The sequence below is a fragment of the Hipposideros armiger genome, unplaced genomic scaffold (genome assembly GCF_001890085.2).
Source record: "Hipposideros armiger isolate ML-2016 unplaced genomic scaffold, ASM189008v1 scaffold_179, whole genome shotgun sequence".
In the NCBI taxonomy this organism is placed as follows: Eukaryota; Metazoa; Chordata; class Mammalia; order Chiroptera; family Hipposideridae; genus Hipposideros; species Hipposideros armiger.
The window spans coordinates 659236-671786 of record NW_017731529.1 but is presented as its reverse complement, the minus strand read 5'-3'; the positions used below and the strand labels follow the sequence as shown (position 1 = coordinate 671786).

The 12551-nt window shown below is 36.3% G+C and overlaps 1 protein-coding gene and 1 pseudogene across 1 annotated transcript in view; one reads left to right on the top strand and one right to left on the bottom strand.

The window, feature by feature from the left end:
• Window positions 1-12551, bottom strand: part of SHISAL2B (shisa like 2B) — a 21679-nt gene that overhangs the window by 5188 nt on the left and 3940 nt on the right. Inside the window, exon 2 of the mRNA XM_019652457.1 lies at window positions 6875-7032. Coding sequence (XP_019508002.1) covers window positions 6875-7032 — 158 coding nt within the window. The remainder of the gene's footprint in view (window positions 1-6874; window positions 7033-12551) is intronic.
• Window positions 8730-10138, top strand: LOC109388045 (transcription factor Sp3 pseudogene; annotated as a pseudogene).

Sequence of the window (12551 nt, the reverse complement as noted above, 5' to 3'; positions counted from 1 at the left end):
ACAGCAACTTGTCTGTTCCCCTTCCCCCAATTCCCCAGCACTGTTGCCACCCCCCCCAGTTCCCAATGAAAAAAAAATTAAAAAAAAAAGAAAGAAACTAAAGGAAGAAATCACAAAAGGAGAAACAAATTGAAAAACTGTCGCATACAAAATCAAAAAGGAAATAACTATGAAAAACATTTGCAATATATGTGAAAAAGAGTTTAGTTGCTGTATGAAAAGTTCCTACAAAGCAATGAAAAATGAAAACACCTGTAGAAAAGTATGTATAAGATATTAGCAACAATATGCCCCAAAGAAATGACAAATAAACTTTCAAATGTCCACTCTTACTCCTAATTAGGTAAGACAAAACACTACATTGTTTCTCTCAATGAACTTAGTAAAAACCTATATCTTTTGAAATAGTGATACCCATGAAATAGTATGTTTCTGGAATGCAGTTAGCAACTCGTATCCAAAGACTTTCATATGTGCCTGTCCTTCGGTCAACAATTCCACTCCCACATATTTATGCTAAGAAAATTAAATGTTCTATGTATGTGTGTAAATAGAAGAAAATGGAAGCTAGATCAAAGTTAATAATAAGCTATGGTACACTCGGACTTTGGTTTCCAAACACAATTCACAACTAAAACGAGCCAGGCTTCCTGGAGAAATGGCAGATCCCAGGGCTGGAATAAGGACAGTAAAAGATGCCTGGAACATCTTGTGACTGCAAAAAGGTGCTCAAAAAATGATGGACACTTTTTAAAAGGACACAGGACCCGATTGAAAGTGGCTCCCACAGGCTAATCTGAGATAATTCAGGGATCAAAATCAATAATGATCCTAATAGGATATTTTAGAAGAAAGACTCCGAGTCCATACTCATATGAATAAATAAAGGAACAGGTAAATAAATAGGGCAGGAGGGAAAGCTCTTCCCATAGATGCATAACAACTAATCAATGTGGAAGAACTGATGAGGTTAGAAAATCACCATTTTACAAGTATCATCATAATAGTTCTGAAGTTATGTTGAAATTTGAATGAAAAAAATTCCATTAACCATCAATGGGTGAGTATAAGTTTGAGGAGGAACAGGGTATTTTCATAGTTTCAACGTACCTCCCCACAAACTACTTAGTCCAAAAGGAAAAATAGTGACTTTACAATGGATTAATCCAGCAAATAAATCTTCAGAGAATCCAAGTTAACATCACTAATAATGGGACAAACCAATATTATGTGCTTCCTGATATGATGCCAATAATATGACTTTTGTGATGTTCCTGTCAAAATGTATAATCTCTGTCCAATCATGAGAAAGTATCAGACAAACTTAAATTGAAGGATATTGTATAAAATAACTGGTTTTTACTTTTTAGAAAAGCCAAGATTATGAAAGACAAAGAAAGGCTGAGGATTGAAGGACAGTTAAGAAACATGAGAACTAATTACAAGATGTTAATTCTGGACTAACTCCTAGATAAGAAAAAAAAAAGCTATTAAAGATATTGGCAAAATTTGAATATGAACTGCAGATTAGATGATATTACTATATCAATGTTTTATTTCCTGACTTTGATAATTATACTGTAATTATGTAAGAAAAAATAATCCTTGTTCCTAGGAACTGTGTACTGAAATATTCATGGTTAAAGGCACGATATCTGCAAATTATTTTCAAATGGTTAAAAATATATACATAGAGAGAAAGTCAATGATGAAGAAAATGAGACAAAATATTAACTATTAGTGAATCTGAGCAAAGGAATTCAACCTTCTCTATACTTTTCTTGCAACTGTTCTGGAAGTGTGAAATTATATCAAAATAAAAGAATAAAAACTCATAGCGCTCCATCACGATAATGAAATGGAACAATTAAAAATGATGGTAAAGGTATTTATTTATTGGCAAAGATATCCATATTGTTCACTGAAAAAAAAGGCATGTTTTACGACTTATATTTCCTTCCACCCTCACACTTTGTTATATATCTATGCATCTATAGATGCATAGAAAAAAAATCCATGGATATTCACTATGGTGTTAATATCTATTATCTCTGTGTGGTGGGATCATGGATGCCATTATTCGTTTGTTTCTCTATATTCTCCAATTTTCGTACAATGAAAGTGAATCGAAAGACAGTTTTTGTTTATGGTTTTGTTTTTGTTTTTAACAGGGGAGTCCTTTAAGAAGAAGAAATATAGCAGACCATTCTGAGCCATTCCAAGTCCTGTTTTGCTCATGGGCAGAATAAACGATATGATCTTTGACTTGCTTGCTTTCTCAGTATTTCATATATAATTTATGTTTTTCTCCTAGACAACTGTGTCTCACTGCTGATTTTCTTACCCTTTTTCATTTATATCACCTGCCTTTATAAAAGAAACTGCCAAATACAGGCTTGGAGTTGTCTATTATTCCCAAACAGCTGTACGATTGATCAGTGCCCAGACAGCTCTGCTAAAATCTGCCCTTTTAATTTTCATCAAAAAACTCTGCTTCTGAGAATCCCTCTCCTCAATTCTCTACCCCTCTCCACAACTGCAAGGTGTCAGTGGATACTTAAAACCACAGGATGAATACGGTTTATCTCCCTGGAGCATTTATTTTACTCAAATGTTGGAAGGAGAAGATGTTATTATTAAAGGAACATAAGTCATTATATGATGCAGTCAAATTGAAAATTCCCATCAATTAAAAAAATAAAGTAGGTGACTTCAAATAATTTAAAGCTCCTATGACTTATGGCAGGCCTTTTCACTCAGGACCTTGGAATTCTGGAGGCTCGAGTCCCTTTCTTCTCTACCTTTAAGGATTCTCCAGTGGACAAGTTTGAGAGGCAGGGATCTAAGACATTCCCGTTTCATTGCTCCTCTGTTAGCCATTCATTCTTCTACATCGTACAAAATGAGCCCTCACCCTCAGAAAGATGCCCTTCAGACGGCCATCTTCTGCCCAGAACTATATATTACAGTACAATGTTTAAGCCATGGTGTTCTTCTAAACATTGGCATTTGAAACATGTATAACTCAAGATGCAAAAGTTAAAGGGAAAGAAAGTGATTATGGCACAGAATTTATAGGCCAACCAATTCCTTAGCAATCGGACCTCTCCACAAAGTGGGCCCTGGAGGTGATCACAACCAGAGACGGGCTTCTTTCAGGAGCAATTCAAAATGTATAAAGCCTTAAGCTGTATCCATTAAAAAGAATGACACCCAATAGAATAAAGACACATGAACAAAAAATCTTGGCAAAAGGGTTTAAGATTAGACGATTTTAAACATATTGTCATTTATAGCACCCAAGAAGCCCAGTGCCCTAAGTGAGTTTTAGTATGTGCACAAAAACACATTTGTCTCCCTTGAGGTCATTCAAATGGACTGTAATGAAAACAGTCTCAATTATAAAAAGTTAATTTACAATAATGGGAGGTTGACTCGTAAGACCAGAAAGTTTTGAAAGAAAGGAGTGGTAACTGGTAAACCAATTTTCCTCTGATAAATGTTTATTTGATTATTATGCAAACATTTTATCATGTCCCTAACGTTTAAGGCCTTCCTTAAATGGAGTGGACCTGTTTTCTCAATAGCTAGAACACTGGCATCTATTCCTAGGTGGGAGAATCATTGTAATGGAGCATGCATATTTAACAATGGTACAGTAGTGGTTTTTAATTATCACTTCACAGGGTCACTTTCAAATATAAACCATTTTCTTTGACTATTCCAGGGATATTTGGTTTACCTGTTTAGTTTTGGGCTCTCTGCTGTGTCTGATTTGGTTAAAATCAACCCAAGGCCCCCAAATCACCTCATTTGAAAGCAGCAGGAAGGCAGTGATTACATAGAACCCTGCCTTGCCAATGCAAGCCCTCAGGAAAGGTGTACTGAATTAATTTGCTGACTTATAAACATAAGTTTTTGAGAGGGGCAGAGTGGGGACATGCCATTGAAAGCAACCTCATCTAACTACTTAGAAAGTGCATTAATGGATCTCTTTAGCTAAACAGCAATAAGACTACAAGACTTGAATCAACAAGCCAACTAATTCCATTGCAGGGTTCTCAGAGCCAACATGAAATAATATTTGGAAGAGTCCTTGAGATAAGCCAGGAAATAATCAGTTTTTATACTGTGCATTGTATAGCAGAGGCACTCTCATGTTTGATGACTGTAATGGTGACAATAAACACGATCCTTTGATCACCTACAATACAGGTGCAGCGCTATCCAATTCAATTCATCCAGCAAACATTCAGTTAGGTGTTCTAAGGCACTAGGAATACAATAGTGAGCAAACAAAAACAAAAATTGCTGCTTTCCTGTTATTTTCTAGCTGGAGTGGAGAAAATGTTAGCTTAAATACTGGGGGTGCCCCCCCCAAAAAGTGTATACACATGACTTGTATTCATCTTTTGTTATCATTATACAGTAAATTTTGGATTCTAAGTAACTTGGTTTGCGAGTATTACGCAAGACGAGCAAACATTTCTAATATATTTTAATGTGGTAAACGAGCAATGTCTTGCAATACGAATATTGAATACGAACAAATTGTGCTCCAAACCAAGGTATTATTGAATATTGAGTGTTACAATTTGAATACAGTTTTCCTTTATTAAAATGTGTATACTTTTTTTGCACCCTCTGTATATAGCATGTAAGTGGTAAATGCTTAGGAGAAAAATAAAGCGGGAAGAGGGTATGAAATGTTGAAGGGGAGTTAAAAATGCAGATAGAGTGACCAAGGAAGAAATCCCTGGGAGGGTAACATTTAGTAAAGATTTAAAGAAAGTGCAAGTGCAAGCCATACAGGTGTCTAAAGGAAAAGCATTCTAGACAACAGTAACAGCATGTACAGAGGCCCTGAGGCAGGAGTTTCCAGGAACAGCAAAAAGGCCACTGTGGCTGGACATATGGCGATGAGAGAAATAAGAGTGGAGAGGGCGCAGAAGCCCTGGTAGGTCACAGTTACGATGCCATCTCTATTGAGAGAGGTGGGATGTGATTAGGGTTTTGAGCAGAGGAGTGACATGACCTAACTTTGGTATTAACAGTCTCACTCTGGCTGTTCTGTGGAAAACAGACAGCAGGGGAGCAAGGACAGAGTAGGAAGAGAAGCTCTTTTTTTTTTAAAGGCAGAGTCTGGAGTTTGCCGTTTTAACAAGGTCACTAGGTGATTCTTATGCTCAGTAAAATTCAAGCAGTGCTACCTTAAATTATCTAAGCAATTGAGACAAAAATCGATTTTACAATCTGCCTATTTCATAATCACTAACCCACTGCTTCATTTTACCTGTGGAGATATTGGGTCTAAGTCATTGGACTAAACTGGCCATGCAATCTCCAAACTTCAGAAAGAGAGCTCCAAAGGGACGTTGGTCTCTGGCTCTGTGACACAGGATACCCCATGAGAGAGATCCCTTCTCTACAGAGAAGGAGACTAGAGCTAATGCCATCATGCAGTAGCGGTGTATTTGATAAGGTTGCAGAGCATGTGTTCCATAAATATAAGTCTCAGGATTCACTGAAACAGAGCATATGGCCAGAGAATTTTCTAAATTTTTTTCATTTAGCTTTTTTTTTTTTTAAAGATTTTATTGGGGAATTGGGGGAGGGGAAAAGCATTGGGGAATCAGGGAAGGGAAAAAGATGAGTTGCTGTCCTTTTGTTCTTCAGTCTAGTTGTGGAGGACGTCGCTTCACTGGCCCATGTTGGTATTATCATTACACTCTTCCTGAGTGAGGTAGATTGCTCACCTGCCACTAGATGGCTGCTCACGCCTGCTTCCAGCCACACACAGTAGCTTACTGCAGCCCACTGCAGCCCCACTGCAGCCTATGCCGTCGCCGGTGACTCACAGCAGCCCAGCTCCAGGCCGAGCTGTTGTTCACCATCTTAGCTGTAGAGGGCGCAGCATCACTGGCCCTCATGTGGGATCCGAACCAGGGACCTGCTGCTCAGAGCTGGCGTCTCAAACCAGCTCTTAACCAACATGTTACTCGGCCGGCCCTCATTTACTTTTTAAATGGAAGTTAGTGAGTATTTGTGTCTTATTCTAAATATATATATATTCTACATATATTCTATACTAATATATATTCTAAATTTTTATTAAAATATATTCTATAAATATATATATCAAAATAAAATTAATGATTACTGCTTTTTAAATACACTAATAGAAATTTAAATTCACAAAATTTTCACATTTTTTTATCTTAATACTAGCAGTTAGCATTTGTGTAGCACTTTACACTCAGATAACAACGAGACCCAGTTTCATGCACAAAATTTCTTTCTACTTTATAGTCACCCTACACACACCACTATACCTTAACTAGTTCATAATCTATTTAAGAATAGATATGGTCTTTAATTTCTTTCTCTATTTCTTGTATATGCCTCTGAATTATTTTCTATGCCGCCTCCAAATTCTGTACGCCACATGCACAAGGTAACTGCTTACCTGGCCACTGACTAAGCCACCTAGAAAATGCAATGCTGAGAATTAATTATCAGATATTTTGCTCCTCTATTTACTTGACTTCTTTGGCTCTGTCAAAAACAAAATTTAAAAATTCCAAGAGGATAAAACCTTTATAATTGAGAGAGACATAAGTATATTAAAGTGGATTTATTGGATCTATGTACAATTTTTCACAAGAACATTTACACCCTGCCACTGTTTTTCCTTGGGCACATTTTTCTCTAAGGTATTTCATCATTAAGGCCTAATTTAACATGAATTTTTATAAAGGCAAGTAATGAATTTAATTTCTAAAAAGCCTTCATTACCAGTGTGATCCCTTACCCAGGTACAGGTTATTCTTTTGAACAGATAGGTAATTAGCCACAAATAATGGATACCGATTACCTTCTTGAGTGGAAGACGCCTCTAGGTGTTGAAGTTTCAGGCCGTTGTCTAATCTTTGAGGCTTCGTGTACAGAAATAAATAGCAAAGGACACAGACGCTGATGACGAAGGCAAGTAAAATAAGGGCAGCAATCCCCAATCCAGTCAGGGCACCAACGCTGAGGAAAAGAGAGGAAAAATGTGACTGTCACACAGACTGGTTGACATCGGAACTAAAAAGGTTTAAATAGTGTTAACTCTTGCTTCAATCGTTCATAGCCAAATTACATTTTAGTATAAACGGTATGTGATTGAAAGCTACAGTTTGCCTCTTTGTATCATCAAATTCTTATTATATTTTCTCTATACATGTATATGCATATGTTATGATCACTATAGAATATCATGTGATTTTATATGACAGGTAAAAGGTCACATGATTCCCTAGGGATAGTTCAAAGACATCTCAATCAAATACACCTCTGTTATTAATATATTGTAAGTGGTAAGATCAGGCCCACCGATAAAAGATGACTAAAAAAGTATTTACGTCTTCAAAAGTAGTGAAGCAAATGTTTAGCAGAAATGTAGAACTTTTCATTGCGAACATGTATGGGAGATATTGTTTACTAATATACAAAACCACAACTATTACAAAAGAGAAGTTTAATGAAAGGAAAGCTATAGTTATGAAATTCATATAAAGTTCCTATTCAGTCTAAGTTTCTGCTTTCAAAACAGCATAACACCAATGATTTCTAGCATTAAGTAAGAAACCCTTGTACTTTTCTTTAAAAATAGAGTTTGTATCTAATAATATTTTCGCTGCACTGAATTTGTAATAATCCCTTCTGATACAGTTATAAGGCTAATCATTTGAGAAATAATATAGTTTACATAAACCTGTGGACTTAATACTTTTAAATGGGAAATGGGGCTTGAAAAAAAGAATTATCTTGAAAGACAAATATGCAAATGTACTTTACTTTCATGAACCACATGTATGTGTGGGTGTATATATATATATATGTGTGTGTGTATATATACGTATATATATATATATACGTATACACACACACACACACACACACACAATTAGATTTTAAGCTGCTCAAGACCAGATACTTCTGTTGAATTTCCCATAGTGCTGTGCACACTTACTTAAAGTGTTTAATAGAGTACTTAGCTTGTAGTAAATGTTCCATAAATAGCAGTAAATAATAATTTACTGGTGTCTGATCCACTTGTAGTAATTGAAAAGTCATCATCATTGAAAAGCAATGATTTTTTCCTTCATTATTTTCCTGGCTTGACTGTAGGCTTCTGCTATTTCCCAGAGATTAGAGCCCTGACAAGTTTGACATGTACCAAAACGGAGGGAAGAGAGAATTTGAGCAGGGATGCCGGCTGTGTCATTGCTTTGGGGATAAGGAGAACAGAGTTAAAAGTGAGGGGCTAAGCTCATCCAGTGTATTCTTGTTTTAAGGCGATAAATCACCCTTGCAATTCAGAGATTGCCTCCTGAGCCATAGATGTGGAGTTCAACTTCCAGAGATCCTTGGGCTTGATTTATTAATGTCAGCCCAGTTCCTCTATCCCTGCACACAAGTGAAGGTTGAGTGGCTAGAGTCAGTATGTAGTTATATATTTAAAATGGAGTTTGCCCTCACGTGGTTCACTGTCTTCCAAGGGGTAGACTCCTGGCTCTGGCAACTCCTCTTTCATGCTTGTTTGCACCAAACTTGATTTTTGTAGATCATACATGTCAGGGAGGGGTTAGGACTTTACACAGACACATGGGAACATAATCCACTTAATTAATATTATCTGCTGTACAAGGCTTCTAGGAGGCCACACATCTGGAAAGATTTCTAAAATGAAAACCTGGCTATTAAAAAAATCTTCAGAAACTAATACTGATACAGATTTATTTGTGCCAACATCCTCTTCATCCCAGTTGCCTGTTACTATAGAGAGTACAGGTATATTACAACAAAACACAAATAACTTGACTACTTCTAGTGGGCAAGTCCATTCTTCAGATCTTCAGGGAAATTATATCCAGTCGCCTGTTTCTGAAGAGACACAGGCTCAGAATATTCAGGTTTCTACAGCACAGCCTGTTGTACAACATCTATAACTTCAAGAGTCTCAGCAGCCAACCAGTCAAGCCCAAATTGTGCAAGGTATTACACTACAGACAATCCATGGTGTGCAAACCAGTGGTCAAAATATATCACAACAGGCTTTGCAAAATCTTCAGTTGCAGTTGAATCCTGGAACCTTTTTAATTCAGGCACAGTGACCCCTTCTGGACAGATAACTTGGCAAACCTTTCAAGTACAGGGTGTCCAGAACTTGCAGAATTTGCAAATACAGAATAACTGCTGCCCAACAAATAACTTTGATGCCTGTTCAGACACTCACGCTTGTTCAAGTTGCAGCAGGTGGACCCTTGACTTCAACTCCAGTTAGTCTAAGCACTGTTCAGTTGCCAAATCTACAGACAGTTACAGTGAATTCTATAGATTCTACTGGTATACAGCTACACTCAGGAGAGAATGCTGACAGTCCTGCAGATATTAGGATCAAGGAAGAAGAACCTGATCCTGAAGAGTGGCAGCTCAGTGGTGATTCTACTTTGAATACCAATGATCTAACACACTTAAGAGTACAGGTGGTAGATGAAGAAGAGGACCAAAACATCAAGAAGGAGAAAGACTTCGGAGGGTAGCTTGCACCTGTCCCAACTGTAAAGAAGGTGGTGGGAGAGGTACCAATCTTGGAAAAAAGAAGTAACACATTTGTCATATACCAGAATTTGGTAAAGTCTATGGGAAGACCTCACATCTGAGAGCTCACCTGCATTGGCATTCTGAGGAACGCCCTTTTGTTTGTAACCGGATGTTCTGTGGTAAAAGATTTACTCGAAGTGATGAATTACAGAGGCACAGAAGAACACATACAGGTGAGAAGAAATTTGTTTGTCCAGAGTGTTCAAAACGCTTTATGAGAAGTGACCACCTTGCTAAACATATTAAAACACACCAGAATAAAAAAGGTATTCATTCTAGCAGTACAGTGCTGGCATCTGTGGAAGCTGCACGAGATGATACTTTGATTACTGCAGGAGGAACAACACTTATCCTTGCAAATATTCAACAAGGTTCTGTTTCAGGGATAGAAACTGTTAATAATTCCACCACCAGCAATCAAGATATCCTTACCAACACTGAAATACCTTTACAACTTGTGACAGTTTCTGGAAATGAGACAATGGAGTAAATATTACACAATTACTTATTCATTGTGATTAATTTTATACAGTAGTGAGAAGAATATTGTTCCTAAGTTCTTAGATATCTTTTTATTGATGTGCAAAAATTTTTGGATTGACAGTAACTTGGTTATACATGACACTGAAATGCCTTACTTTGTATGATATTCCATAGTATATTAAAAATGGTAAAATTGCATGGGTTTTGTAGGTACTTTTGGAATCTAGAAGAAGTGAAATTTTACCAAGTTATATAAAGAGAAAATTGAATTTAACATTGCAAATAGTAGTCTAACCAAATGCATCAATCCTGTGTGGTTTAGTGTAAAAATGAGAACATGTTGGTATTTATCTATTGTAAGACAAAAAAAGTTGGTGGGTGAAAGAAATCATGTTATGATAAAAAAAATTTTGTAATTTTCTTGATGACTGGAATTTTTATTATGCATAACTGGCAAATCAAGTTTCCAAGCAAATGTTACATAGTGTAGGCTTTATTTAGCGTATCAATTTGTCATTTTGAAGCTAATTATTTTAATTAGGTTAACTATGTACAATATTTTAAGCATTACTCTTGTAAGATTTTGAAAACTACATTTTAATATGGAACTCTAGGTATGAGTCACCTTTTAAATCCTGTTGAAAAGCCATGTTTAAGATTTAATTTGCCAAAATAATGTCTTGTTAATATTCTTTCAATAACCAAGTTGGGCAATATAACCAATGTTTAAAAAAGTTTAAAATCTATAGGCTGAGGCATTTGGGTGGTAAGAAAATGTTATAGCGAAATACCCCCTTTCTTGCATATTGGAGGACCAAAAAAATAAGGTGTATTGCGTCTTAGCAGTGATTTTTTTTATCCAATCTTGTTTCCATAAACCATGTCTGCCAGGGCCTTAAAAGCCATCATGTAAATTACCAGTAAAGTATAACATATGCAAAGATAATAAGATCACTTCCATAGTGACAATACTCCAACTATATGGATATTAGTCATAGAAAACTAGCGGTTTTATGATTTTTTTTAACTCTTTTTTTTTTTTGTCTAGGTAGTCAGTCTGCACTTAAATAATCAACCATTTTCCTTTTTTGCTTCTTCCCTTAAAATTTATATGTATTCAGTACATTTAATTGAGAAACATATGTTTTTTATTACGCTGTATTCTTTTTATTTTTAAATTATTGTTTATATTTTCAATTATTAAAAATGTACAAAATAAAGTTTCATTGCTGGTCTTGTAAGAGCTATACAGTTTTCCTAAATGTATACCTATAACTGCAGCAGTTCACCTATTTCAAAAATTTTGATTCTGTTCATTTGTTATTCTAAGACCACCTCAAATTTAAAGGCTACCTTATTGTACGTTTAAAGTGTATTATAACAGTGTGGTAGTTAATAAAACACTATTTTTTTTTTCTTTTGAGTTTGTTGTATTCCTATGCATTTGAAATGCAGTGGTATGGGGTAAGAAAATCTGTATGGTTTATTTTCCTTCAAATAAGCCTTTTATTTGCAGATTGTTGATTTCAAACATCAAAATTATCTTAAACAGGTATATTTACTTAGAAAGGGAAGGATAGAGGCACCAGCAGATTACTACGTTTTCACCTAAAAATAAGTATATTAAATAAAGCTTTTGAAAAAAATCTTTTAACTCTAAGCCCACATTGAGTCATATCAGTTTTATCAGTGCCATTTTGCAAACCTTGTTTTTTTGTTTGTTCCAACTGTTAAAGCAATGCAGAATATTTTGATTTATCAGTAACTTGAATTTTCATGAAGATTCTTGAAACTGATAACATAAGACAAGCTTTGTAACAATAGCAAGAGTTATTCAGAAAGGTTATATTTTGAATTTGTGTATGTCTAATGATAAAGGCAGGAAAGGAGGAAAGGAAAAATTAACAGTATTAACATGACTGTTTTAGATGTTTTTAAATTAAAAATTCAATAATTCTGCACATGTAATACAGTGGGGGCAAAGATTTCCATATTCTTTTTCTAGGCTCAATCTGACACTTGTCAATAATATCTTTGAATGCATAGGACAACTCTAGTTACACATATAAACATAAAGTTTTTCTTGGGCCAGCCGAGTGGCATGTTGGTTAAGAGCTGGCTTGGGACGCCAGCTCTGAGCAGCAGGGCCCCGGTTTGGATCCCACATGAGGGCCAGTGACACTGCGCCCTCTACAGCTGAGATGGTGAACAACAGCTTGACCTGGAGCTGGGCTGTCCTGAGTCGCTGGCGATGGCGTAGGCAGCAGTGAAGCTGCAGTGGGCTGTCATAAGCTACCGTGAGTGGCTGGCAGCCAACGTGAGCTGCCAAGAGCCGCCGTGAGCGGCCGTCCAGAGGCCGGCGACTAATCTGCCTCACCTGGGAAGAGCGCAATGATAATACCAACATGGGCCAGTGAAGC